This window comes from Chlorocebus sabaeus, chromosome 1, assembly GCF_047675955.1.
Source record: "Chlorocebus sabaeus isolate Y175 chromosome 1, mChlSab1.0.hap1, whole genome shotgun sequence".
Classification (NCBI taxonomy): domain Eukaryota; kingdom Metazoa; phylum Chordata; class Mammalia; order Primates; family Cercopithecidae; genus Chlorocebus; species Chlorocebus sabaeus.
Window position 1 is genome coordinate 75,300,503 of NC_132904.1, and position 26,759 is coordinate 75,327,261.

Sequence of the window (26,759 nt, forward strand, 5' to 3'; positions counted from 1 at the left end):
TTAGTTCTGCAAAGTTTGGTTTTGAGCTCTTCGAATATTTCCCTCTCCCTTTCTCTCTAGTCTTCAGGAAATTAACTACTAAATGCTTAAAGGATCTTCTCCTAGCTTTCATGTCTCTCAACCTCTTCCTTAATTTCCATCTTTTTATCTGCATTCTATCCTGATTTATTTCTTCAAATCTCTATTCTACTTCATTTATTTTCCCATCATTTGTGTCTGGTCTGCTGTTTAATTCGTTCTTTGGGTCATTAACTTAAATTATCTTACTTTAAAATTTCTGGATAGGCTATTTGGAACTTTTCAAAATCCACCTGTTTCTTTCTTGATCTTGTCTTGTTCTGTGGTTTTTATACATCATTTTCTCTCTTTAGTCATTTAAAGGTGTATTCATTTTATAGTCTTTTTCAGGCTGTTAAGTTCTTGGGAGTGGTCATCATTCTGCATGTTGTAGTTGTTGACTCCAGCTCATGGTCAATCATTTCCTGTGTGTTCTATGATTCTGTTAATTCTCGGAAGGCTTGCCTTTCCTATGGGAATCTTGTGTGGTTGAACTAACCCTCCAGGGTGGCTTTCTGATTACGTCAGCTGGCCACCCCAGGGGTACTGCTTGTCTGGGACCACTTTTCAGGTTGATTTCTTAGGTTGGAGTTCTAGGACTGCTCTAGTGTGTCAGTTTAGATTTCAAGGTCTTTTGAGGTATAGGCTTGGTCTCTTAGCACACCTCCCACCTCCAACAAGCCATGGCAGAGAAATGCCTCCATGTCATCCTTCTGGCCTAGTAGGCACCGTTTTTTTTTTTTGTCCTCTTCTCATGTGACCTGTAGCCTTTGAGGATCCCAGCTTTATGCGAGGCCTCAGCTCCAACCTCCCACTGTGGATGTGCCCTGTCTGCTGACTGTGAAATTATTCTGTTCTGAGTCTCCCTGGCGCTGATGATCCTGCACATCTTCCAGGCCTGCTGTAGCTTGGGCTCCTGTGCCCACTGCTCTGGCCCATCAGCTTCATCTCGTTTCTAGAATCCAGGGCTCCCTTGTCTCCCTTTTCTTCTTTGCTCAATTTTATATAAGAATGGTTGTACCTTATCATCAGAGAATTTCTGTATGACCTAGTTGGCCATTTTGCTGAAAATAAGAGTTCCAGCAAGAGCTCTGAGCCTCAGTTCTCCCATCTATAAAATGAATCATCAAACTTACTTCATAAAGATGCTGTGAGAATGAGGCAAGATCATGGATGTGAGGCACTTAGCATGATAACTAGCTACTAAGCAAGTACTTGGTAAATGATAGTTACTATTAGCTCCTGCCCAGGAGCCTCCCTTGAACCATATCCTGGTAACAGGCTCTTTTGCCCTACCCTGGCCCCTCCCTACACACACATTACAGGACAGCCCTTTCTGGATGATGCAATTGGGCCTTAGAGAACTGAAGTGGATAAACATGGTCATAGCGATGCACTGTAAATTAGGGTAGCAGAGGCCTCTGGGGATTTGCAGATTGGGGTCTTCTACAATGGAAATATCACATAAACTGTGCTCTTATGAGAGGTTGTGGCACTGTGGAGTGTCTTACTCCATGCTTCACAGGTGGGAGTGATTAATGCCTATACCTTCCTGTGGTGATGCTTCCTAATCATTTATTTAACAAATATTTGCTGAGTAGTAACTGCGGACAAAACTTCCACCAATGGAGGCAATTCTATGTAAATGAGACACACAAATGAGCAGGGCTCACAGCATTCTTTTCAAAGGCTGCAGTTTACAAGACCAGCTTCTGAGTAAAACCCTCTTTATATTTTCAAATGTAGCATATGGTGGCCTGAAACAGTGCATATGGCTGTTCTACAGTGAGGGAGAGTGGCTCACAATTTAATTTTCTTAGGCGTAGATGACAAATTTTAGATGATTCACACTAAAAGACAAAAAAGCATGCTGTGGGGACAGAAATGTAATTTTTGGGATAGACTAGAAACATCAACATACAGTTCGGGGGATTCTCTGGTTTTGGGGTGGCTTGGAAACATTTATAGTTTCCAAATACTTCATATCTCACCTAATTGTATATTATACATAAGTTGGTCGACTTATACATTCTCTGCATTTTTATATTTGCTATTCCCATTCAGAGACTCTCATTATCACAGCAGAAAAAAAAAATCAGGAAAGCAGAGGATTTGCTTCTATTCCCTTCAGATTTTCCATAAAACCCTCCTAAACCCCAACTTTTGGGAAAGAACATTTTTCCCTAGAAATTTCCTTTTTCCTCAAAGTTCTAAACACATGCCCCCTTTTACATGGTGACAGTGAAAAGAGGCAGAAGAAAATGTGGAAAAGGCCAGGCAGGCCCCGGAGGCTAGGGGTGCAGCAATGCCGCACTCAAGAGTGACCCCTGATGGGGAGTGGAGGGCAAAGAAAAGGGGAAAAAAGAAGGGGGGACAGCATCTAGGGGCACTAAATGAAACACTCCAAAGTGGTTCACATACTCCTGACCCTTGAACTTGAAGCTCGGTGGTGCTCACTTGCTGCTGGTACATGGAGGGCTGGCTTCTCCTAACATTTTCATCTATGTGCTCTGGCTGGAGGATGAAGGCCCTGCCATCCTCTCACTGTGATCCCTCTTCATGCCTACCTTGCAGGTTGGTGTCAAATGACCTGGAGAACTAGGGAAAGGGGTGCGTGGGAGAAAGATATCCAAGCTAGATGCCTGAAGACCCAGCCTCTCTCCTATATCTGCCCTTCTCTAGCCACGAGACCCTGGGCACATCCTTCCTATGCCCGAGATGCGATTGACTCCTGTGAAACCAGGATACCAGTCTCTGCCAACCTCTCAGGATGGCTGAAGAGCTCCAGGGTTTAAAAGAGTGAATGAGTAAGTCAACAAAAGAAATGTGAGTGTCTTTCGCATGCTGGTAACTGCTCTCTGGAGCCTGCTCTGGAGACAGGGGCTGGGCGCAGACATGGGCCGAGTCCTCTGCTGGCCACGTGGCCCTTCTCTGAGTGAACAGTTGCAGTACTGACTAGAAGTAGCTTCCTGTTTGTTGTGTGACCTTAATGGTGGCCAGTGAGTGGTGGGTCCTTAGGCCCCTCATTTCCCTTTCTCGTGTCTGCATCCGCATCGGGGAGGCCAAGGGTACATGGGATAGTCTCAAGTCTGTGGGCCTGCCTGATGGCCACCTCCTGGCCTTTAAACGCCAGAGACCCATGTCCCCTGGTGGCCAGCCTGCTGTGACTTTCACAGGAAGTAAAAGGTATGCAGGAGCGTGTTATTAAAGACGGGGGCGATGCCAACCTTCTCACCTTTACGAATAAGGACACTGGGGCTCAGGTTATGTAATTTCCCTGACATCGTTCTGCTAGTTAAAGAGCAGATCTGGGAATTCGGTCCATTATCTTTCTGTATATCCAGCTGTCAGGCACAATTCCATAGTGGACAACTCTTTATAGCAATGCTCCAGATTTTCTGACTCCCAAGCTCTGTCACCTCTTCACAGGGGGCAGAAATTGACTTGTTTATTTCTGTATCTCAAACGCATAGCACAGTGCTTTGCACACAGTAAGCATCACATTGGTTGAATGAATGAATAAATGCATGCATTTTTTATGTGAGAATCTCAAATTAGACAGCTCCATCAGCTTGACAGGGCCCATCAAGGGCCATGGGGTGTGATGGAAGCCATTCCCTACAGGAGGAGCTCATCCCTCTCTTTAGAAAAGAGACACAGGGAACATGCCTGTTAATGTTCACTTGGCACCCATTATGGCTGGAAGGCCCTGTTGTTAGGTACTGGATGTTCAGGAGTAAAACAGAGTCACACCTCTAAAGGATTTGGTGTAGTGGAGTAGACAGAGACAACTGAGTGTTGGAGAAGAAGGAAGCAAAAGGGGCTGTGGAAGCCCAAAGGTGGGACCCCAACTCAGACTGGGGGCTGGGTTATTTCCTGGAAGACAGAATGCTTGAACTGAATCTAAAAGAATGGGCAAGGATAAAAAGGAGAATGGGGGTGTGGGCTGGGGCAATGTGGGGCAATCTGTGGTCTAGTAAGCTCTTTGTACCTTAGTTGTTTGCATGGTTCCTTAACCTCACAGCCCCATGGACAGTGTATAGCAAGCCTATCAGTCTTTCTGCAGGCTTAACTCTTCCTTGGCTTGACGACCCATTAGCCAACCTTATCTCATTCTTGTCTGCAGTCTGACCACAGAACTGTTTTACAAGAGCATTTGCGGAGGCCCCGGGGGTGGAAGTGGAATGTGTCTCCCCGTCTGTATATACTAGGGAGAAGATTTTGTCATTTGCTATAATAAATTCTGTGCCTCCTTTCAAAAGGCTTGCAAAGTCTTTATCTTCCTGTTGGAACACAAGATTTTTAAAGGTCAATTTCTCTCTTGTCTCTTATCATGAGAAATGTGGTTTAGAGATAGTTTGAAGGGTGACCAAATTCTTTGGCTTTATGTGAAGTCTCCCTTCCAGCAATAGGAGATGAAGAGGAAAAGGGAAGACAGAGACCTTTGTTCTCAGTTTTCCTGAAATTTCTCCTTCTAGGTTGCATCTCTCAATTATCTATTACAACAATCTATCCAAGATTGTTTTTTCATGGGGCCAAGAGCACCAAAAGAGATTATCATACCTTGAAACTGCTTAAAGATCCTTTATCAGAAAAGGCCTGATTGCTTAAAATCCAGTGGAGTTTTCATCCTGGAGGCTTTTAAAAAACATAGGTTCCAATCTAATCCTAGCTCTCCCACTGAGCCACTGTGTGACTTTGGGCAAATCATTTCAGTTCTCTGAGCCTTAGTTTCCCTGTATGCAAATGTGTGCCTTGCAACTTTGTTGTAAAGACTGGAGATGATGTGTGCAGAGTGTCTAGCACAGTGCCTGGCACTCAGGAATGTGCTCAACAATGGCTGTTGTTTTCCTTTATGTACGTTTGGATTCTTTTCTAGCAAAGAGTGTGTAATAGTTTGGAATACAGACTTTAACAAAGAAAATGAAAAAGATGAAAACATATTACACAGAGAAATATACCATAATCTTAAATGAAAAAATAGAATGTAAAATTTTATAGAGGACATAATTCCAATTTTAAAAAATAATCATTTACAAATACATATTTTATAATAAATATCATATTTTTGTGACTGCAGGTGGAAAGGAGCAGGAGAAACAACTGATATCTGTAGTTGATAAACTAAGTCTTAGAGTTAAGTTGAGTACATCACTCAAGGTCACACAATGACCAAATCAGGGAGCCAGGAGTTGAATCCAGACAATCTGGGTACAGATCCTGTACTTTTAATCACTGTGCTATGTTGCCTCTCAGGTCCTTTAAATATATAACCTGTGATCCTCATAGCAGCCCTGCAAGGTGGGCATTATTATCCTCATTTTACAGTGACTTAGCATCTTTGGGACATGGTATTACCATCTTTGAAATGGGCACGAATAAGCATCCCCATAAGAGGGTAAAATGAGGAGATGCATGTGTCTGCACTTAGTAAGTACGTACTCAAGGCACACAGTACGAAAGGGGCACACCTTTGTCAAGCGGGGCACACAGAGGGTTCACTTTGGTGGGTAAGTTAGGGCCCCTCTGCTTGTCTGCCTTCTGGTCCCTCTCAGGAGCCAGTGCCCAAGGTGAGAGCATTAGGAGACCGGTGGTCATCGAGTCACATGAAGGATCTTATTTCCATGTTTAAATCTAGCCAAAAATCATACATGAAAACAAAAACAAACCAATAAAGCTACTCCCTGGCTCAGTCGTACCGTTTAGCTCCTTTTTTTTCCCCCCCCCAGACAGAGTCCTCCTCTGTTGCCCTGGCTGGAGTGCTGGAGTGCACAGACACAATCTCAGCTCACTGAAACCTCCACCTCCCAAATTCAAGTGATTCTTGTGCCTCAGCCTCCTAGGTAGCTGGGATTACAGGTACAAACCACCAAGCCCAGCTAAGTTTTTGCATTTTTAGTACAGATGGGGTTTTGCCATCTTGGCCAGACAGTTCTCGAACTCCTGGCCTCAAGTGATCTACCCGCCTCAGCCTCCCAAAGTGCAGCTTTTTTCGTTTTGTCTCATCATTTAAAAACACTGTTGTAGCATTCTTAATGAAACTTGAAATTCAAGTTTAATTTAAAATGTGTTGTTTTAAACCCAGCAAATTGGGAAAGAAGAGTAACCAGGAATTCTTAGATAACTTGAAGGGCTACAGGGGTCTACAGCGGGCCATATGTCTGAGATCTGGACACAGTGAGAAGCTCTAATGTCGCCAGACCTCACATACTCTGGCAGATTCTGCGACTGGCCAGCTATGTGACTTCTGCAAAATACTCGCTAAGCTTCCTTTTCCTTACCATGAGGGAATAGTAAGGGGATAATAAGGCCACATTCCTCACAGTGTTGTTGGGTGGATGCACAATTGCTTTGCAAACTGTAAAGTGACATACAAGTTATTACACTCTCATAAGCTTTGTGGTACTGCTGCAGCCTACTTAAATCTGAGTAAGTACTCACACTACACTTCTAGGTGGAGGATAAATCACTAGGAGGAGGCAGAAGTGCTCTAGGTTCACAAGGCCATGTGGAATGGCTGAAGAATCTAGTCCAGGTCATGTAATGACTTGCTTTGTGACTATGATGTGTGTGATGTCACCTCTCCTCTCTGGGCTCCACTTGTCCTGTCTGTAAACATGCAGGAAAGGGAGTTAAAGTCAAGGTTCTCTGATGTCCCTTTCAATCCTCTTACTCAACATTAAACTCTGTTAATTCCTTCTCCAAGCCTTGAGTCATATCATCTAAGAACAACCACTCAGTGAGACTCTAACACAATTTCTCTCCAGCCTGAATGATTTATCTGGGATTATGCTGTATACCCTGTCATGGCTGAAATAAAGGCACTCATTTAATTCTGCTTCCATTAGACTGAGTCCTTTGGATGACAATTTCTTACAAATGACTGTGAGTTTCTTGAGGGAGAAAGACCGGGCCATGTTCACTGGTCTTTACGTCTCCTTGGAAAGGAACATGGTGCCTTGTAGGTAGCAGGAGCCCTACAAACGTGTGCTTGGCTGAACTGAAAGTAGTCCAGTGCAAATATGGCTTACTCATGTGCTCCTTTCTTCCTCTCTCCCTCCACTAAAACTGCCCCCATTTGGCCAAGGCTCAGAGTAATAAAGAGGCCAGTGGCGATAACTCTTAATACCCCTGGCACTTGGGGACAGTCCACTCTCTAAGGTGGTTTCATCTATGCCACCCTGCAAAGCAGGGGTCCTCGGCACCTTCCCCTTGGCTCCCGCAATGGGTGGATAGCCCACTGAACTGAGAGCGCCCTGAGGTGAGACGTTTCCTCATTTCATAGTTGAGAACCCGAGGTCAAAGACCCTCAACAATTTGGCCTTCCCAGCTGATTCTATTCCCAACCATGATGACCCATGGGATGTCTTCCTGACTGGACTGAAAGTCCCATGGGACAGACATCACATCACAGTTCCCAGCAGGGCACCCAGGCATCTGATATCAGTTGAATGAGTGGATGCTCCTTTATCCTGGCAATCGTCCCACTGCATTGCAATTACTTCCTGTTTCTCTCTCCCTCTAGATTGTGACCTTCACAAGGGTAGGGACTGTGTCTTATTTATCTCTGAAGCCCCAGTACCCTGGACAGGGTCTGATACAATGTAGACACTTGGTTAACATTGGTTGAGTAAGTGAATAAACTATGTGCAAGCTCATTTCAGCCCATAACATGCTCCAAAAATGCAAGTGGTATATTCTCCCACAATTGGGGATTTTTCTGGTTGATCTTTTCCACTTCCTACTGGCTCATCTCTCAGAACAGCTGGCGGAGGCTCTATTCCCCTGGGGTGTGGATCAGCCCCATTTCCTATGAGAAGAACCTCTCTCTCCCCGCAGAGCTGTGGGCTTTGGGCTATGGTATGCCCATGCCCCATGTTACCAATGGTGCATTCTTGTGCTAGGAGGGCTGGCTCTGAAGTATGGCAAACAAAGGATACACTTGAATTGCATTTCATGGGAAAGAATCAATGAGCCTTGTTCTATAACCTACACTTGCATGTATACTGGTAGGGAGAGAGGTGCGCCCTTTCCCCACATTTCCTAAAGACATGCAGTTATTTCACTGCCCAGATGTGCAACAGCTGTTTGAAGGCTTTGGCCAAGACTTTTGGCTCGTGAGAAGGGAATGGTGGCTCCTCTCCCCTTTTCTTCTATTACATGAGTGTTACTATTAGTTACTGGAATTGTGCCTACACAGACAAAGTGAAGGGGAATGCTGAGGAAATCATGCAGATAATGTAGGCTGACATCTCTTTCCTATGAAGAGTAAATATAAAAGCACTTTACCTTGCCTGAAGACAGGGGTGCTTGTTGCCCTTCCCTGTTTTGTCCTAGCTTGGCCCATAATGATGTCTCTGAATAGAGAGCCCTTTCCTTTCCAGGAAACCGCTACCCATCCAAGTGTCACCTTCTTGAAGAATGCTTTCCTACTCCCACAACAACCAATATATAACTCTACAACAGCACTTATCACAGTTCATTAGCATTTAACTTTCGGTCTTTCTCCCCCATTTGAGGTCCTGGCGTGCAGGGACAGGACTTCCTTATCTCTATGCCTAGCATAGGGCCCAATTCTAAAAGAAGAACTCTGGATATTTATGGAGCACAAAAATTAATGAACTCCACAAGTTTCAGATTGATTAAGGAACATTTCAACCCTCCAAGATCTCAGGAGAACATAGACCTTCTGTTTCTGCCTAGCTACTGTGGCCAACCCCACAAGCTCCTTGTTGACAATTGCTCCACTGGGCCTGGGCCTGGGTGCATCAGGCCCAATTACCTCCTGGATTTAGGCAGCAGGCAAAAGGGCTGAAAGCTGCCTGGCTCAAAGACCAGTGCTCCGAAACAGCCCTCTCTAGGCTGCTGAAACCCACTGAAGGCAAATAAACCACAGAAATCACAATATCACACACTTGGCCTTTTAATTCTTATGGTGCTTTGGGGTTTGAGAATCCCTCTAAATAGAAAATTCCCAAAGGTTAGAATGCTGAGTTTCTGACCTATTGATTTCCTACACTGTGAAACATATTAAAATCCTTTGGTATAAATATTAGGGAGCCACATAGACTTGTTTGGACTAAGCCAACTGTTAGGCCATCATTAGGAAGAAAGGGTTAACTGTTTCGGTTTTTTTCATATCTTTATCTTTTCATTCTCCTAATAACCACCTGCGGGTGGGAGAATCAGGAAGGACTGATGTATCTTCCAGGTGGGAAAGTAGAACACATTATGGTTGTATTTACCCAAGTTAATGCAACAGAAAAATGAAGGCTAATACTATGACTAAGATAAGGACTGAAATGGTACTTATGGGCCAGCTGCCTCATTTTATTAACAGGGAGAGTGAGGCCCAGAGCCACCAAACAGCATGTGTACGGATGCACAGGGAGTCAAAGCCAGAGCTGGAATTAGAACTCAGGTCTTCACTCTCAGCTAATGAATGTTCTAAAAGATGAGCACCTCCTTCTTTGGGCTTTGACTGTCTAGCACTTTAAAAAAACCCAAAGCAAAGGCCATTTCTATTACAAAAGGTGTCTGCTGGTGTGCAGTGAGGGTAACCCCCAGAATCAGAGGAGAAGAGACCTTGACCAAAGGTAACTCAACCTCCCTGCCCTGGAGAAGTGTCCCTCTGCAGCTTCTGTGATAAAGAATTAGATGGTCTCTTCTTATCCATCTCCAGTGAGGGGGACCCATAACTTTGCCAGACATCTCATCCTACTGTTGAATAGTTAGAAACCTCTTTCTTCCATATGCCTTCTCCTCTTTACTGGCTGCTGGATATCAATTACTTTCATTTATATTAGTTAGTTTTAATTGATTCAAATGGAACACCTGTGGCACACACTCATCCCTAAGCCACATATGCAGCCTTTTTGCTTGCACCGCAGGTCCCCCTGACTGCATGACTGGTGTGCTGGTGGCCTGTTAGCTCAGTAATACCCATTCTCCACTCTGGGCCTCCCACCCTCTGGAGCCGCCTGGAGCCCATTGGTGCCAGAGCCCTACCTCCATCGTTGTCTTTGCTGTCACCGCAGGCAGTCTCCATGGAAGTGTCACAGCCAGCTCCTCTCCAGCCCAGCTGGCAGACGCAGTGCCAACCATTCAGGTCTAAGGTACATCTGCCGTTGCCATTGCACAACCCAGGGCAACCCTCTGAAAGACAAAGTACAGAGTCGAGGTCTGATCACCCAGAGTCAACCGCCATCACACACACTCACACACTACCTGCCAACTTGCAAAATGCCTTCATATCCATCAGCACACGAATGCCCACAGCAGCCCAGGGAGGCAGGTATCACTAGGAATTGCCACTTTACAGAGAAGGCAACTGAGGCTCAGAGAGGTGAAAGGACTTGCCAAGGTCGCACAGTCAGAAGTGGCAGGGACAGGGTTGAAACCCACACCTTCTGTATCTAAAAGCCCTTCTTTCAAAAGTGACTGGGATTCTGGAGCTGGAGTCGGTGGATGTTGGCCTGTCAGAATCTAACCAATAGAACTTTTTGCCTGATCCTTGCTTCTTGTTCATTCTCATGTGTTCCTCTTATCTCTGGCAGCTGTTTAGCACAAAGGAAACACCTTTGTGTTTATTCCTCGCTTCCTTCAGCACTTCTGGGTATCATTCTAAAGGGCGTTATTTTTTCCAACTCTTATAGTAGGTCAATTTTATTGGACCCTAGGCTTTTCATTTATTTTGTCTTATTTTCTCCTAAACAACTGTCTTTGCTTTGAGGAAGAGGGCTTGGGGCTTTTTCTTACCATCTTGTCTACAGCTACACTTAGAAAAGGCCCTGCACCCAGAGGAGCTGTGATGGCCATTGTGAAAATCTAACTAGGGCTGTCTGTGAGTGCAACGCAGGTACAGCCAGGCTGCTCTGCTCTCATTATGCTCATATGCACATCTGCCTGCCTGTCTGTCATTTATTAAGCATCTTCTTTGGGCTAGCACTGGAGGTACAGAAATGAATAAGACCTATTCTTATTCATGAGGTGCATAAAGCCTATCAAAGGAGACAAATTTATATAGGCAAAAAATTTCACTGCTAAATGCCCTAAAGGAGATGTACAAAATATGGTGGGAACTTAACACAGGTGTGGCCATCTGAGAGGGCTGTAGATGATTTGATCAAGAAGGGTCAGGCAATATTTAGATGTTGTGTTGGTTCTGCTTGGACCATATTATAAAGTGGGGAAGTTTAAAAAAAAATACTATTAAAGTAGATTTGCAGGTTTTTTGATTGCCACATCTTTAAACCTCTCCAAGTTTGTGGCTCAGAAATCTATGTTGAGAATATGTTAAGTTACATGGTTCACTTCAGCTTCTATTGTGCCACTTGGTTTTCACTCAAGTCCTTACATTAACAATCCTGCCAACCCCCTTCTCCAAGGGGCTATCAAAAACCACCTGTCACTGGCAAGGCTTCCATCTCTTCTCTGCCTCTGCTCAGTCTTGGGAGAGGTATGGATGTGAAAGCACTGTGTCGGCTTCATTTGTTTTGTTATTATGAGCAGCAAAGTGCTCCAAATATGGCTACAAACTGAATCTTCTGCCGTGAAGTAATGGGAAATTGACTCATTATTCTTAAATGGGACAACAAATGTGAAAGTTGCTGCCCAGTACAAGATCTGGGCCAAGGTAGCCAGCCGCTCACTAAATGGCTGATCAATCAGAATCTAAAACTTGAGTGTTTCAAGGACTTTTGATAGTTGACCATTATTCCAAAGTAAAAGAAAATAACATGTTTATTTCCACTTGAGATGTTCATCACAACAACCCATCAATCTGGCCACTGTGTTTTCCATTCAAAGGAAGAAACATGTAACAGTTGTATACTCCAGCCTAGGAGGGATTCCTCCAGAAGTGTTTGTAGACTATGGGTTTCTGTATAGCAGGAGCCTGCTGGGAAAGATGGGAGGCTACCAGCATGGCCACCCCAAAAAGTGATTGAGAAAGAAGTTTAAAAAGTGAGTCCCAGGAGCAGCACTGTGACACACAGGTGGCTATCCAGGCACTCTGACTCAGTTGCTAACATCAGCCACCTTTAGTGATCTAAACAATCACAGTTTTCTCTTTTCCACAATTAGTCTCATGTCAACTTTTGTCTGTCCAGCTGGGACTTATTTTCAATTAAGCCTCGTTTGTATTTGGAATTAGTCATGGAGGAAGTAGGGTCTGATCTTTAAGAATGGTAGCTGACTGCTTTCTTTTGCTGTAAGATAAAGCCTCTTATAAGAGACAAAGAGTATCTCTTGCGTAAGAGCACAAGCTTGAGAGGCATATCAGAGTTTGGCTGTACCACTCAGTGGCTGTGTGACTCAGGCACGTTATTGAATTTCTTTGAGCCTCAGTCTTTTTACTTACAAACTGTGGTTGTTGGGGGGGTTAAATAAGGTATGCATGATGCACAAAGCCTGGCATACAGCTCAAACATAATATCTGAATCTTCTACTCACCTTTACCTTCTCTCTATTTTGGGCAGAGGGCATATAATATCATATGTTGTACCCATAACCTCAGGTGGGGCTCACAGAAAGGCAAAATAGGAAACTGAGGCAGTTATCTAGATCAGAGTCAGCAAACTTGTTCTGTAAAGACCCAGAGAATAAATAGTTTAGGCTTGTGAGCCATATGGTCTCTTGCAATTACTCAACTCTGCCATTATAGCTTGAAAGCAGCCATTTTTACATGAATAAGCATGGCTGTGCTCCAACTAACTTGATTTACAAAAATAGGTGATGGGCCCGATTTGGTCTGTGGGCTGTAATTTGCCAACCTCTGGTTTAGATGCTTCAGGATGGTGAGACAAAGACAGCTGCCATGTACTGAGGGTGTACTAGGGCTGGCCACTGTGCTAGGCACTTTATATAGATTTCTAAAATAAGTAAATTTTTGTTAAAAATATTCAGATCCTGATTTTCTAGGGCAGATCCAATTTTACACCATTTAATCCTGAATTTTTAATAAAAGCCATGTGTCGTAATAGAGCGAGGACTTTGGAGGTAGATCAGCCTCAGTTCAAATCCTAGCACCATCATTTTACTTACTACTTGTGTTATAACTGGCAAATTATTTAACTCTAAGCTTCAGTTTTCTCATCTGTAAAATGGAGATAATACCTGATTCTAAGAGTACTTGAGAGTATTAAATGAGATAATATATACCAATTATTTATCACAGTGGTAACATACATAGGCATTCAAAAAATGAGAGCTGTTATTATTATTATTATTGGATTTACTTGTTTTAAGTTTGCATAACTTTACTAAGAAATTCATAAACAAGAAAATAACCCTTTGCCAGCCCAAGTTGTATAATGTTTAGGTCAAAAGCTACGGTCGTCATAAATAAATCCTTGCCAAAAACAATCAAGACAAGCACTGGGCTTGTCTCACGGCACCATGAACATGCAGTGCAGTGAGAGGTGGCACGATGGGTTCAGGGCTGCGAGTCCCAGTGCAGGCCACCATTCATGCTTTCCTAGCACACTGTACTTCTCTCAATAGCAACAGTCCCAAGGATACTTAAATGATCAATTGATCAATTCTGCAATTCGTTTCATTGTCTTACTTCTTCCATTAGAATGTACCAGTGCCTGCACATAGCAGACACTCAATATATATTTGTTAAAATGAATCAATGAGAGGGACAAGAGACCTGGGTTCTGGCCTAATATGGGGGGAGTTGGGAAAGTTACTTTCTCTCTTTGGGTCTCAATTTCCCCATTTATAAAATAAGGATTTGGATGAGATGATCCATTAGGTCCTTCCGGCATAACTGACCCAACAGAGAAGGTCAAAACAACTTCAAGTTAGTTGATTCTGTTCTTAAATTCAACCAACTTTACTCAGTACCTGGAGGATACTGGACTTTGTGTTAATTAACAGAGATGAGATATATCATCTGCCCTAAAATTTTTTATATTCTCTTTATTTATACCATACTTTGTTCCAGGAAGGGTTTAAAATAGGTCTTATAATCACAAACCATACTTCTCAAAGTGAACCTTGTGAAATAGTAGTTCTATGAGGTCTTCAAGAACAAGCTTCTGCAGTCAAATAAGTTTGGAAAACATTGAATTCTATACCCTTATTGTAGAAAGTCACACGAATATCAATATATTAAAGGCTCCAAGAAGTCTTAGAATAAAGAAAGCTGCTTATTTCATTACTACTGCATTTTCCAATTTGACTTCAGAACTCTTTCCCCCACCCAGTAACCTGTTCGATATTCCATTCTATAGAACACCCTCAGGGAAGCCCTGCTCTAGTGAACTCCTGTGGGCACATGGCATCTTGGGCACATAGTCCATGCTGCTCTGAGGCTGTCTGAAGATATCATCACCAGATCTTTAGTGGGATTAGGTCAATGAATCATTGAGGTGCCAGTTTGGAAGATGTGGAGCAGGTGTTCTCAGGGAGGGTTAACTCCAGATGTGGAATCACAGAGAATCACAAATGTGGAAATCCACAGTCAATTTCTTCAAATGGACCAAGTGATACCCTAAAGATCTGCACTATCTTCTAAGTTTCGGAGGGACTGTGAGTACCTGTGGGTGGAACAAGGTTTGCTTTCATCCAGCCATTTGCTTCTGGGATAATCACACCCCTAATAGCCAGCATTATGAAGACTCCTCCAGGATGACTTGCTGACTTTCTTAAAGCAATATGTCCATCCTTACCCGCTGAGGCTAATTCCACAAACCCTGAAACTCATCAATAATTCAGAGAGCCCACGTGACATTAATAATCCCTTCTGGAAAGACTCACACCAGGCATTTGCTAGAGTCAAAATAATGTAATTTTAAAGTTTAGAGAAGGGCTAACAAAGCTTTTCAAAAGAAATGATGCCCTTTGAATTACAAGGGACCACTTTATCTTCAATCTCCTGCTTAGGCCTATGAAGAAGTCCCCCTTGCAGCTAGCACCAGGTATGATTAGAAGACTTTCAGAATCCTTGAAGGTATTTACTTTTTTAGTTAAGTGGCATGGATGCTATGCAATACACTTATCATATATCAAATGGCCCATTTCTTTATGTTTCTCTTACTGGTCCTCTTATACTCTTTTCTCTCTCCATATTCACTTCCCTAGACAAAGCCATCATCATCTCTTACCTAGATGACAGCAATAGTCTGCTAATTGGTCTTCTTGTTCTCAATAGTCCCCCCTCAATTCTCCTTTCACAATAGGGCCAGACTGAGCTTCCAAATCACAAATGTGATCTAGTTATCATCTTGCTTTTAAAAACCTTCAGATGCTTTCTTATACCCTTACGTTAAATTCCACAATCTATAAGGCCCCAACAACCTAAGTTAGTGGGGTGGCTACTTGCTAAGTGGTGGCCTTTGGACTTCCCCTGTCATAACTCTCATCACACTACGTTGGAATTATTTGTTTTAGTGTCTTCTCTGCTAGACTGCAGGCACCTTGAGAGCAGGGACCATATCTGTTGTGTGGTATTCATATTTCCTAGCACTTAGGAGTTCAGCAGATTTGTTGAGTAAACATTGTTTCTTTACTCTCTACCAAAGCAACTGGGAAGCAATGAACAAAATCTTGCCCATCTTTGAACAGTAAAATACTCTACTCTGACAAGACCTGAACTTCCAAGAGACAGATCTCTGAATTATTTTTTTAGAATTAGTATCCATTATACCAAAATATCAGCCAGATGAGTGCTTGGGTCAGACCTAGATTTTGCCAAGAAACATTTGCCTTTTAAAACAAGTTATGATTCATTGACCTAATCCAACTAAAGTTCAGGTGATGATATTTTCTGAACTAAAGATCAGAGCAGGTGATTTGAGAAAGAATACAGGCCACTTCCCAGAGAGGGTGCCAGTTTGGAAGATGTGGTGTGAAGGAAAATATATTGGAAATTATGGACATTCTTGGTGACTTAAGGTGACAGAAGATAGAATGTTGAAATATGGATAAAGCCAGGAAATGCAGAGTCCTGGTTCTGCTACTTACTAGAAATGTGAGCCAGGATGACCCACTCAACTTCTCAACTTCAGTTTCCTTTTTCAATCAAACGGGTATCATTATATCTATTCCCTTAAAAAAATCACATGACTCACCTAAGACTCACGGATGTGAAAAATCTTCACATAGTAGGAAAATTTTCCATCAAATAGATGGTAACATCATAAAATTTAGCCCACCCTGAAGAGTCCTCTGCTAATGAAAATTGTGAAATGCCTGTTTTAAAGAGGCTCAGAGGTACTACTCTTTCTTGCTGGAATGATTTTATTCTCAGTTGAGGACTAGCACATGAAATATGAAGACCCTTGCTCCTCCTCCATCTGATGGATCCTATGCAGCACCTTTGCTGTAGTTGGCAAAGCTGTCCCAGCTGAAAAGCATTTAGTCAGTTATGTTTCCCCAAAACCCTTTCCATAAGTTTTAAAACAGCTGTTGCTATCTCTTATTAAAAGCCAATTTAGCATTTTCCTTTATGGTTTCAAAAATTAATCTAGCTAATGAAGTCCTTCTTCAAATTAAGGATGAGAACAAGTATATGCTGAATAAAGCAGTATAATTCATACTTATTGAGCATAATTCCTGCCTATATACTAAGCACTTTGTATTCATTACTTCACTTAATCCTCATACCACCCTTATGAGGTGGGTCCTGTTAGCAAGATAAGTTAAATCACTTGCCCACGGTCACTTAGTTCACTGAGTGTTGAAGCTGGGATTCAAACCCAGGCAGTCCGACTCTAGAATATGTGTCCCTATCTGCTGAGTACATATTTTGTACCAGGTGCCGTGTTAGGGCCTGAGAACAAAAAGATGAAAATGACATGGTATTTCTCCTCAAGGAGCTTAGAGTCTTTTAAGAGCACACATATCTGATTATTCTGAGACTTATTCTTAGAGCAATGTGGCCAAATTGGAAAATCAGGTACCACCTAACTAATGTAAATGTTTAAAATGGAAGGAGTTACTTCGCCTTTAAGGAATACTCTTCAAAGACAAAACTTACCAAAGTCAGGCCTTCTCTGAAAAGGAAAACAAACAAACAAACAAACAGACCATCCGCTCCCTGAGGTCGGGGGTCTGTTTGTCCCCTTGTCTCCAGACCCTGGCACAGGTGCCTAGTACACAGTGGGTGCTCCATAGATGCTTGTTGATGAATGAACACAATAGTACTACAAAGTAGTCCTTAAAATTTCTTAACTTGCTCTTGGGTGTCCTCCTCTCCCAGGCCACCCGCCCTGGTTGCCAGCATCTTAATTCTGGTGGACCAGGTGCCATAACAGATGGGCAGGGTGACATGAGATGGGGTGGAAAGAGTGAAGGGTGTATGTACATGGGGCAGGGGGGAGGGAAAAACAAAAGTACAATGGTATTGTCATAAACAGATATGAGCATCTGTGACACTCCAGGTATATCAACCACCTTGTGACCGAAAACCCATCCCCTTTGGGCAATGGATGTTGCGACAAAACTGGGGATGCAGTAGCATCCAGACATCATGCTTATGCAGTGTATATACATTTTTATATACACACTTCTTTATGCTCAGACACAAACACACACACAAAGACAACAGGAAAATAGAGGAAGGAAGACCATACCTTTAACTACCCTATCCAGATAGTGAGCTAGGGAGATAAAAGACAGGACATTTAAGGTAGGATTGAGTAAGTGCAATATCGCCTGTCACATAACCATGCCAGCTGCTAAAGAGACAAAGGGATTGTGCCCCACGTTTGGGACAGGCCTATGCCACGGTGGGGAAAATAAAACCAAAGACAGGACGACACGAGAGAGGAGGAGGGAGAGCAAGCATTCTCCAGAGATGGCCAAAAGGAACTTCAACTCATTCTGTGATCCAGGCATTTGGAAATGTGATCATAGAAACAAGAAGACATATGAATAAGGAAAACAGACAAAGAAGGATGGGAAGCTGCAAAAGTGGCCACACTCCTGCTCTGCCAGCTTTGTCTGGCTTTACAGAAAACTAGAGCCTGTCCCTTTGACTACTCAGAGCAGCATCCAACTTCCCTACAGGTGAAGCAGCCATACCAAGAACAAATGGTACCTCATTTGGGCAGAGGCATTTCCAAGAAGTTGGAATTTAGAAATATGCAAAATTTGGATAATCTCTGATATGCACTAGTAAAGGCGGTTGAGTCTTTGATCAAATATACTGCTGGATTATCTGTTTGCCATTCTTGAATTTTTCATGTACACATGTGCCCACATATGCTTGAATGTAGAATGCTTAGTGTTCTAAGTAAGACGCATCCCTCCTTTGTGCATCTTACACAGACTATGAGGTGCAGGTCAATGGATGTCACTGTGAAAAACAAGACAAAGCAAACAAAATCTGAGCATTTCTCAATGCTTATTAACCCTAAAGAAAGAATGATGTGTGCTTTGTTTTCCAATGGAGGGGTTATGTCCAAGCCTTGAATTATTTGGCCTTCTAAAGTTTTGCTTATTTGAGGATGGGTATCAAAGTTTGCTCTGAAATAAACCCCACTGTGCATATATATGGGTGTCTGGCTGAGTGTTTAGAGCAGGGCAGGCCTCCTAAATTCCTTGCATGAATCACTAATACCATTTCACCTGCCCTACATAGGCTGTAGTTATAGCCCTTCGAGGAGCTTCTCTTTCCTTATCTCTCCACACCTCCCCCTAGTGTGTTGTGCAAAGGCCGGGTAGCTGGGCAGTCTCCTGAAGGATCTGATGCCTTCAGCCAGGCTGCACTCTAGCCTCAGCTGAATTTCACACATGAATCAAAAGTCCATCTGACAGGACTGGACTGCAACGGTGTGGCCTTATCAGAAATCCCTAGGGTTATTTAAACATTCTTACTCTCTTCATAGAAAAACATAAATTATATATTTTTTAATTCTCTGGATAGAACAGATATTGTGTTCATCAATATATATTAACCTCAAAGACTAGTGGATAAGAGGCTGTGTTCTTAGTTCAGGTATCCATGTGGTCTCTGGTTCAAGATGAAATACACTTCTGGAGCCTGCACAGCCAAGTAGAAAATTGGGAAGAGGAAATTTTAACTGAGGATACATGCCTTTTTTCATTCTTACAGATGTTGTGGAGTCCATGAGATGTAGGATATAAGATGGGAACATGAAAGGGAGTACTTGTTAAGCAGGGATGAGTAAACAAAGCTATGGAATGCCAAACAATGAAAAATGGGAATAGCCCACACGAGAAATGGCCTAGGAAATATCTCTGGCTATAGGGAAAGCTTTCTTGATTCTTGGCTCTTCTGTCACTTTAGTCTTAGTCAAGCTAATTTATCTAATTTTGCAAAGTGGTCTAAAATGTCTTACATCTCATCTCCCAGGATATGCTATCAAAGAGCATGAATACATAGAATCACCTGGCTTTCGTGGTTTTTGTTAGCTTTCATATCTGCAGAATTTTTTGGAGGGTCCCAATTATAGTTCTTGTAATAACTCTGAATCCAGTTATAGAAGAGGTGTAGTGAGCCTAGATTTTTTTCCCAGGGATGGCTAGGCTGGATGAGACACCATCACTGGGATCCAAGTGGTCACAGCATCCACTGTGAGGGAGTTCTCTGATGAAAAAACTTTCTCGATTGTCTCCAAACTTAATGGTGGTATCATAGTTCTGTTGGTGAGTGAAGCTTATATCCACTCTATAGGATAATCTCCCCAGGGCCAGGGGTTGACTTAAGAGAGCTCTCTCTCTCTTCTAACACCATTTTCAAGAACCAGGTAACCATGCTATTAAGTGAAAATATGTTTTTGATACCTTTAAAAATTCTTACTATTTCCCCAGACCACAGGTAGGAAAGGAAGTCAGTGGAAATGATGGAGGCAGGCTTAGGTTACCATCATCACTGCGAGTTTTCAGGAGACAAGAGTAGACATTCAAAACTTCAAATCCTGACTCCACAAATCAAAAGGGATTCATTTGCCACAAAGAGCCCCCAAGCCACACTGTGAATCCAAAAGCTGGTAACAGCCAGTTACTACCAAGTCCATGAGTTTTCTGAGAATGGAACAGAGCTTCCTTGTCTGTGGCTACTGAAAATGGGAATGACAAATGAGTCCTTGAACTTTACTGCCATTTATTTATAAAAGGCATATGCGGAAGTCCATACTGTGGTTGCTTTTATTGTTTGAAAACCTTGGCGCATATGCTCTTGAGTACAATTGTTTAAAAATTCATGATTTTAAAGTACCAACTTTTAGAAAAGATGATGCAAACTTTGCATTATGAAAGGTGGATTCAGGACTTCATCAATTCCTGCATCTTTCTCTTCAGAACTTCAGGATAAAGATGATGGCAGTAGTCATCTTTCCTCTTGGGCCACGCTGTTTCTTTGGTATTTGCATGTTTCTCATACTCCTACTATGCTCCTATCTCTATGTGAAAAGCTGGAGATAATAATAGCTATTTATGCTACAGACTGAGCTTTTGGCATGCAGTTGGTCTGCGTGGTCTTAGGTCTCTTTGGCCTTTCTCTGATCACCAACATAAAAACTTCTTTCCTTGATTTGCCTCTACCAAAAGAGGTTTCCAAAAGTTTCTCTTGGGATAATCTTTAAAGTCTTCAGGGGCCCCCTATCCAAAGTTATGGAGAACATGGCAAGAGGCTTTTCATTCTTACTCTCCAGGAGCCTCAGGGTAACTCGAACAGCTGCATTGCTGGTACATGTTAGGCCACAAGAATCAAGGATCACTACAGCAGGTGACGAGTTGGCGGTTCTAGTCATCCGAGCTTCTTTCAGATGGATGACAAACCACCAAAGAGATGTTCTTGCCAAGCTCTTGGATACATTAGTGCTCTTCTCTCTTTGGATAAGTGCTCAGTGACACCCACAATGAGAGAAATTCAAAGCCAGGTTCCCACCCCACCACATGTGGGCTGAAGTCTCCCAGGATCATTAGCAAATCAAACTTGTGCTCTGATAACTTGAGGTAGATCCCTGTACATTTTCTCTCTCTCCTTGTCAGCATCTTTCCTGTCAAACCACAGGTCCTGTTGTGAGTGAATGCTTTCTGAAGGGATAACCATAGCATTATCACAGCAGCCTATACCTCATGAGTGATTTGTGGGCTCTTGGTTAAGGATTTTCTGATTATGAAAAAGAAATCTGAGAACTATCAGGCAAAAGTGGACAAAGGGCCAGGTGTGCTGGCTCATGCCTGTAATCCCAGCACTTTGGGAGGCCGAGGCAGGTGGGTCACCTCAGGTCAGGAGTTTGAGACCAGCCTGACCAACATGGAGACACTCTGCCTCCACTAAAACTACAAAATTAGACAGGTGTGGTGGTGGGTGCCTGCGATCCCAGCTACTTGGGAGACTGAGGCAGGAGAATCACTTGAACCTGGGAGGTGGAGGTTGTGGTGAGCCGAGATCACACCATTGCACTTCAGCATGGGCAACAGGAGTGAAACACCATCTCAAAAAAACAAAAAACAAAAAACAAAAATTAGCTGGTGTGGTAGTGCACACCTATAGTCCCACCTACTCGGGAGGCTGAGGCAGAAAAACTGCTTGAACCTGGGAGGCAGAAGTTTCAGTGAGTCGAGATGGTGCCACTGTACTCTAGCATGGGCAACAGAGTGAGACTCTTCAAAAAAAAAAAAAGTGGACAAAGCACGGAAGATTTTGTGGCTTTTCTTTATAATTTCTCTTCATTGGGAAGTCTGGTTTTGCTCACTCAAGTAATTGTATCTTCAGGGTGTCATTTTGATCTTTACCCCCAGAGGAAGTTTTGTTTAAAAATCAGGATTTCTAGGATTGGACAGCTCTCCTGAAGTCTGGTAAATAATTCTGTATATCTGGTATCTTGAACAATCACAGCTTTGGAGTCAAGGCTGGAATTTTATTAATGTAATCAGAAGCTGGCATTTTCTACAGGTGTTTTCAGACTTTAGAGACAAGGGGCACTGAGGTGAATAGAAAAACCATCATAGAATTGATCCAAAATGTTAGTAGTGTTTTCAAAGAAATAGGAAAAAAATTAAACACCTTGTTAAATTTAACTATGAGTTTCAGCTTTCTCAAAGGAAATCAGAGGTCAAGCCCCAGACTTCAGGGATCCATAAAACTCCCTGAAAAGAACTAAAAAATATGCGTTTGGTGACTCTCTTGTCAATCATATACTTGAGAAACAGATCCAAATCAATCCATCTTACCTTAACTTCTTCTGGACTAGGAAAACTGGGTTTCACATACACAAGTGGGAGTATTAGTGTCACGTAAGTAACAGTGAAAATGAAGAATCCCTCTTTCTTCACGAGATATTTTTAGGAGCAGATGACTCACTTTTGGGCTGATGGGTATACAGTTCTGTGGGCAGTGGAGGAGGGGGCTGAAATTCTGTCACCCTTGGGGACCTCCTCCAGCCACTCCATTCTGTGATTCACGGAGAGAGAAATTAAGCCTCAGGCAACTGCGTGGTCTGGCCCTGGTGCTTTTACCAAAGACCCTTCTTCAAGATGCAAAGAGACAGGTGATTCCTAACATAAGGAATTAGGATTGAATATAAAATATTTTTGTTGTTTGACAAAAATACTGTCATTGAAGAGGTGCCACTGTCAAATTCCCTTTTATTCTGAAAACCAACCTCTCTTGAGAAGAATCAAGTAGCTTCCATGAAAGATAAGGGGAGCCAAAGGCTCCAAAAGAAGATATTTAATTCCTACGGTAATAGTCTGCTCTGGGAAATGTCATTGGGGTAAAAAGGTTTTTAATGCTGGGGACTTGGCCATAAGGGGCCTAGATTTGTCTTGTTCTTTAAATTCTGTATTCCTGCTGTAAGGTATTCAAGCCATTCCTTCCTGTTTGTGCAGGGAGGCAGTATGTAAATAAATAGACCCTCTTTTTTTGCTTCCACTGCCTAGAGGTCTCTAAATCAGTGTCGTGGATACCAGCTCTTTCTCTGGTATGGGAAGTAAAAATTGCAGCTAGGAGCTAGCTGCACGATAATGACCTATTGTATAGTAATGAAATCTGATAACAAGAGAAAATTTAACACTTTGAGTTTCTAACTGTTCACATCAGCAGTGTTTTTCTTTTCCTAAATGACTCTCACAGGGAGTAAAGTTCTCTGGAAACAAGGAAATGCTTCTCATTATCATGAAAGACTAAAAATGGATTTCCCCTTCTCATTTCTATTTCAACAAGATAAGGATGGCACCATTGTTTCTCTACTTTGCTTCCTCCCTCTTCCCTTATATCCTACGGGGTTATTGAAGTGTTCCTTCAGCACGAGGGTGTTGAGTTTCTCGTAGGGATGCAGCTGGCCACAGGCAGAGACCCACAGACAGAAGGTTACCATGCAGGAAAATTAGACAAGGACGAAGAAAATGCTCACCACACAATGAGAGGTAGTAATAGAATTCCCAGCCAAAGTCCTTTCAACTGAGCCACTATGACTAGTCCATTGCTTCTTCAATGTCCTATGACATTTCTTTGGTATTTAGGACTGTCAACCTTCTTCTTATATTGTGCACATTTACCTTGATGTATTTCTTACTGGAGGGAAAAGGTATCTGCAACCCCAAGGTGGAATCTCTTCTAGAAGAGCGACAACAGAACATACAGGAGAGGTAGGAGTGCATGGTTTGACTTCTTGGCATCAGAATAAAAGGGGCATTTTTAAGGCCAGACTGATGAATATCCAGAAAATACTGCCTGTAAAACAGCCTGCCCACAAGCCCTGACATGAGTCATGTGTGACTAGATGAAAGGAGAGGTTCCCTAAGATGACATGCGTTTATCTTATAACATTTTTGTCCAATATTTGCAAATGTTTTGGAGTTTGGTAAGATGAGCTGAGGACTCTGTAAGTAAGAGACAGCAAACAGAATGGGCCCTCTCTGGGCTCTGTTTTTTGTTTTTGTGTTTTGTTTCTTTTTGAGATGGAGTCTCGCTCTGTCACCCAGGCTGGAGTGCAGTGGCACGATCTCGGCTCACTGCAAGCTCTGCCTTCGGGTTCACGCCATTCTCCTGCCTCAGCCTCCTAAGTAGCTGGGATTACAGGCACCCGCCACCATGCCCGGCTAATTTTTTGTGTTTTTAGTAGAGACGGGGTTTGACCATGTTAGCCAGCATGGTCTCGATCTCCTGACCTCATGATCCGCCCGCCTCGGCCTCCCAAAATGCTGGGATTACAGGCGTGAGCCACCGCGCCCGGCCTTTTTTTTTTTTTTTTTTTTTTTTTTTTTTTTTTTTTAAGATAGGTGTGGGCTTTCTTCTGGGCTGGGAGGCTGAAAGCTTGGTTCATCCTCAGTCATGTAGAAAAGGGAAAGTGAGGTGAAAGCAGAGTTTAAAGAAGAGGGCCCCTTAGATGACCAGGGCCACTTCTCACTAGGGTTTCCAGGAAAATTGTAAGGGAGGACGACACCGACATAAAGAAGCCATTAAAGAGCACACAGTAAGATGACGCAGCACAACCTGCAATGGCTGCCGCAGTGGCTGCCATCGTGATGGAGTGGCTCTGTTGAGGATGGGGGCTGGGCAGATTAGGTGACGGACTCCGGGTGCAACTGCCACAACACGGCACAGTCTCCAGGAGGGACAGGAGCAGGTGCCTCAGTAGAAAACCTGGACTTTGTCATGCAACGGCTGCAGAGCAAGCAGCTGGTAAGGAAAAATCAAGTGTCAAATTCCTGTTCTACCTCTTTGAAGTGACCTTAAGCCTCAGATCCTCGAAAATGAGGAAATAATACATACTGCTTCACAGGGTAATTGTAAGGAGGATAAAATAATGCAGCTAAAGTTCTTAGCACAGCTCTCAGCAAGTTGTGAATACTTAAAAATCAGAAGCTGTTATTACTATTAATATTAATAAATGTAAGGTGCTCCATGACCAAAACCAGGGATGTTTCAGGGGCAGGGACCAAGGATATAAACTAATGTTAGGCTTCAAAACGAAAACAACGAAGACTAAAAAAACCTTCAAGGGGTAAGAGGTAGCTCTGTTTGCTCAAAATTCCTCTGTCTCTCCAAAGCTGTGGGGCTTGTCTTCCAGTTTCTCTAAGACCCAAGAAGTCACTTTCTGAGCCAGAAAGGCACCTGGAATCCTGCCTTCTAAAGCCATGTGCTCACCATCTGATCACAGACCCTTCATTAAAAAAAACAAAAAACAAAAAACAAAAAACAAAAACGGAAGGGGAAGAAGTTAAAACACATATATACACAAACCAGTTGATTCAATAAAGAGCTTTTGGTGAGTGCTCATTCCAGGATAACAAACCAAGCAAAACGTCTGGCTGAGTTTAAAATCAACAAAACCAGCAGGAAAGGCAGAAAGAAGGGAACGAAGTGATCAGCTTGTTTTCAGAGCCGCTTCAGCAGGAGCTGGTGCCGAGGAGCCTCCAAGGGAGGGGAAAGGAGACAAATGCAGACAGGATGGAAACTGAGGATGGGGGAAGATCCCAGGCCTAAGGGACTCCAGATGTGGCCTCAGGGCCTGTGGGGAGCTCTCCCCCAGGATTCCAGACCTCTTGCGGAATTCTGACCTAGGAGCCCAGGGGGCATGGAGGGCTCAGAACTAAGCCCCAGCCATCCTAGCAAGATAATGCATTGGATAATAATGGCTGCATGTACTGGGCACTCCACTGCATGCCAGCCTTTGCTAAGGTCTTCACATGTATTATTATCCCCATCTTACGAGTGATGAAACTGAGGATCCAGAGTGTTGATGGGGCTTGCCCATAGCTGCTAAGAAGTGCTCATCTGCCTAATTCCTGAACACAGAGCTCCCTGACACAGAGCCACACTGCATTTAGCCTGGAAGGAGCTAAAGAGCAAGGTGTGCTAACCAGCTAACCAAGCCCTGGGAAATGGAAATTGGGAGTAATAAGGTTTAAAACACCAAATTGTGAGTTTAAATCTAACCGATGGCTAGGAAATGCCAGTCGTAATGCCTCTAGATGAAAGGACTTTCTTCCCCATCCCCACATGCGATGAAGCCCCAGGCTGGCCCTGAAATGCCCCGACAGACAAAGGTGTCCTGCAGACCAGAGAAGGTACCCGGGGGCCTCGGCCCGCCATACCGATGGTGCAGTGTTCGCCATTCCAGCCAGGGCTGCACTCGCACTTGCCGTCGCGGCAGGTCCCGTGCTCCGCACAGCGCGGGTGGCAGGCCCGCTGGTCGCAGGCTGCCCCCATCCAGCCATCCTCGCAGCGGCAGGTGCCCCCTACACACACGCCGTGGCCGCCACAGTCGGCAGCACAGATCTCTGTGGGAAGGAGCAGAAGGAGGGAGGACACCAGGGCCAGGAGGGGAGGCAGTGGCCAGAGGGGCAGGGGAGGGAGGAGAGAGAAAAACAACAAGTATTGAGCAAGTTATTATTGGAAACCAAAGTCACACTTGGCTACATACCTGGGCTTCTGTGACAGATTGGGATTCCAGAGGTTCGGGAGACTAATCTCCGTGGACAATGACCCTCGGATGAGAACAATTCTCTGGGCAGAACCTGTCCTGTGCCTGTTTCCCCACCAAAAGAGGAGGGATTGTAGGGCTCTGCTCAATTTGCTTCTCCCTCTTGCCAGTCTGTCCCTGCCTTTGTGCTTGCCCGTTCCAAAGGGGACTGGCCTTCTGAACAGATGTCAGGAAAAATCAAATGTAATTAAAAACCGGTTATGTGTGAAAACAAAGTAAGGATGAGTCCCCGTCGCCAAATGAAGTGCTTGTGGTCTCGCTGGGCACGTGATGAGTTCTGGGGCCTGCATT

General features: G+C 43.5%; 1 protein-coding gene across 17 annotated transcripts in view; it reads right to left on the reverse strand.

Annotated features, from left to right (window-relative positions):
- The window catches only part of TENM4 (teneurin transmembrane protein 4), a 3,083,677-nt gene that overhangs the window by 99,679 nt on the left and 2,957,239 nt on the right, over window positions 1-26,759 (reverse strand). For 15 of the 17 annotated variants that reach the window (XM_073019796.1, XM_073019792.1, XM_073019798.1 and 12 more), the window contains 3 exons: window positions 26,080-26,265; window positions 17,640-17,666; window positions 10,066-10,212 (listed from right to left, as the gene is read on the reverse strand). In XM_073019796.1, the coding sequence (XP_072875897.1) occupies window positions 10,066-10,212; window positions 17,640-17,666; window positions 26,080-26,265 (360 nt within the window). The remainder of the gene's footprint in view (window positions 1-10,065; window positions 10,213-17,639; window positions 17,667-26,079; window positions 26,266-26,759) is intronic. The other 2 variants (XM_073019812.1, XM_073019815.1) reach the window with 1 other exon arrangement.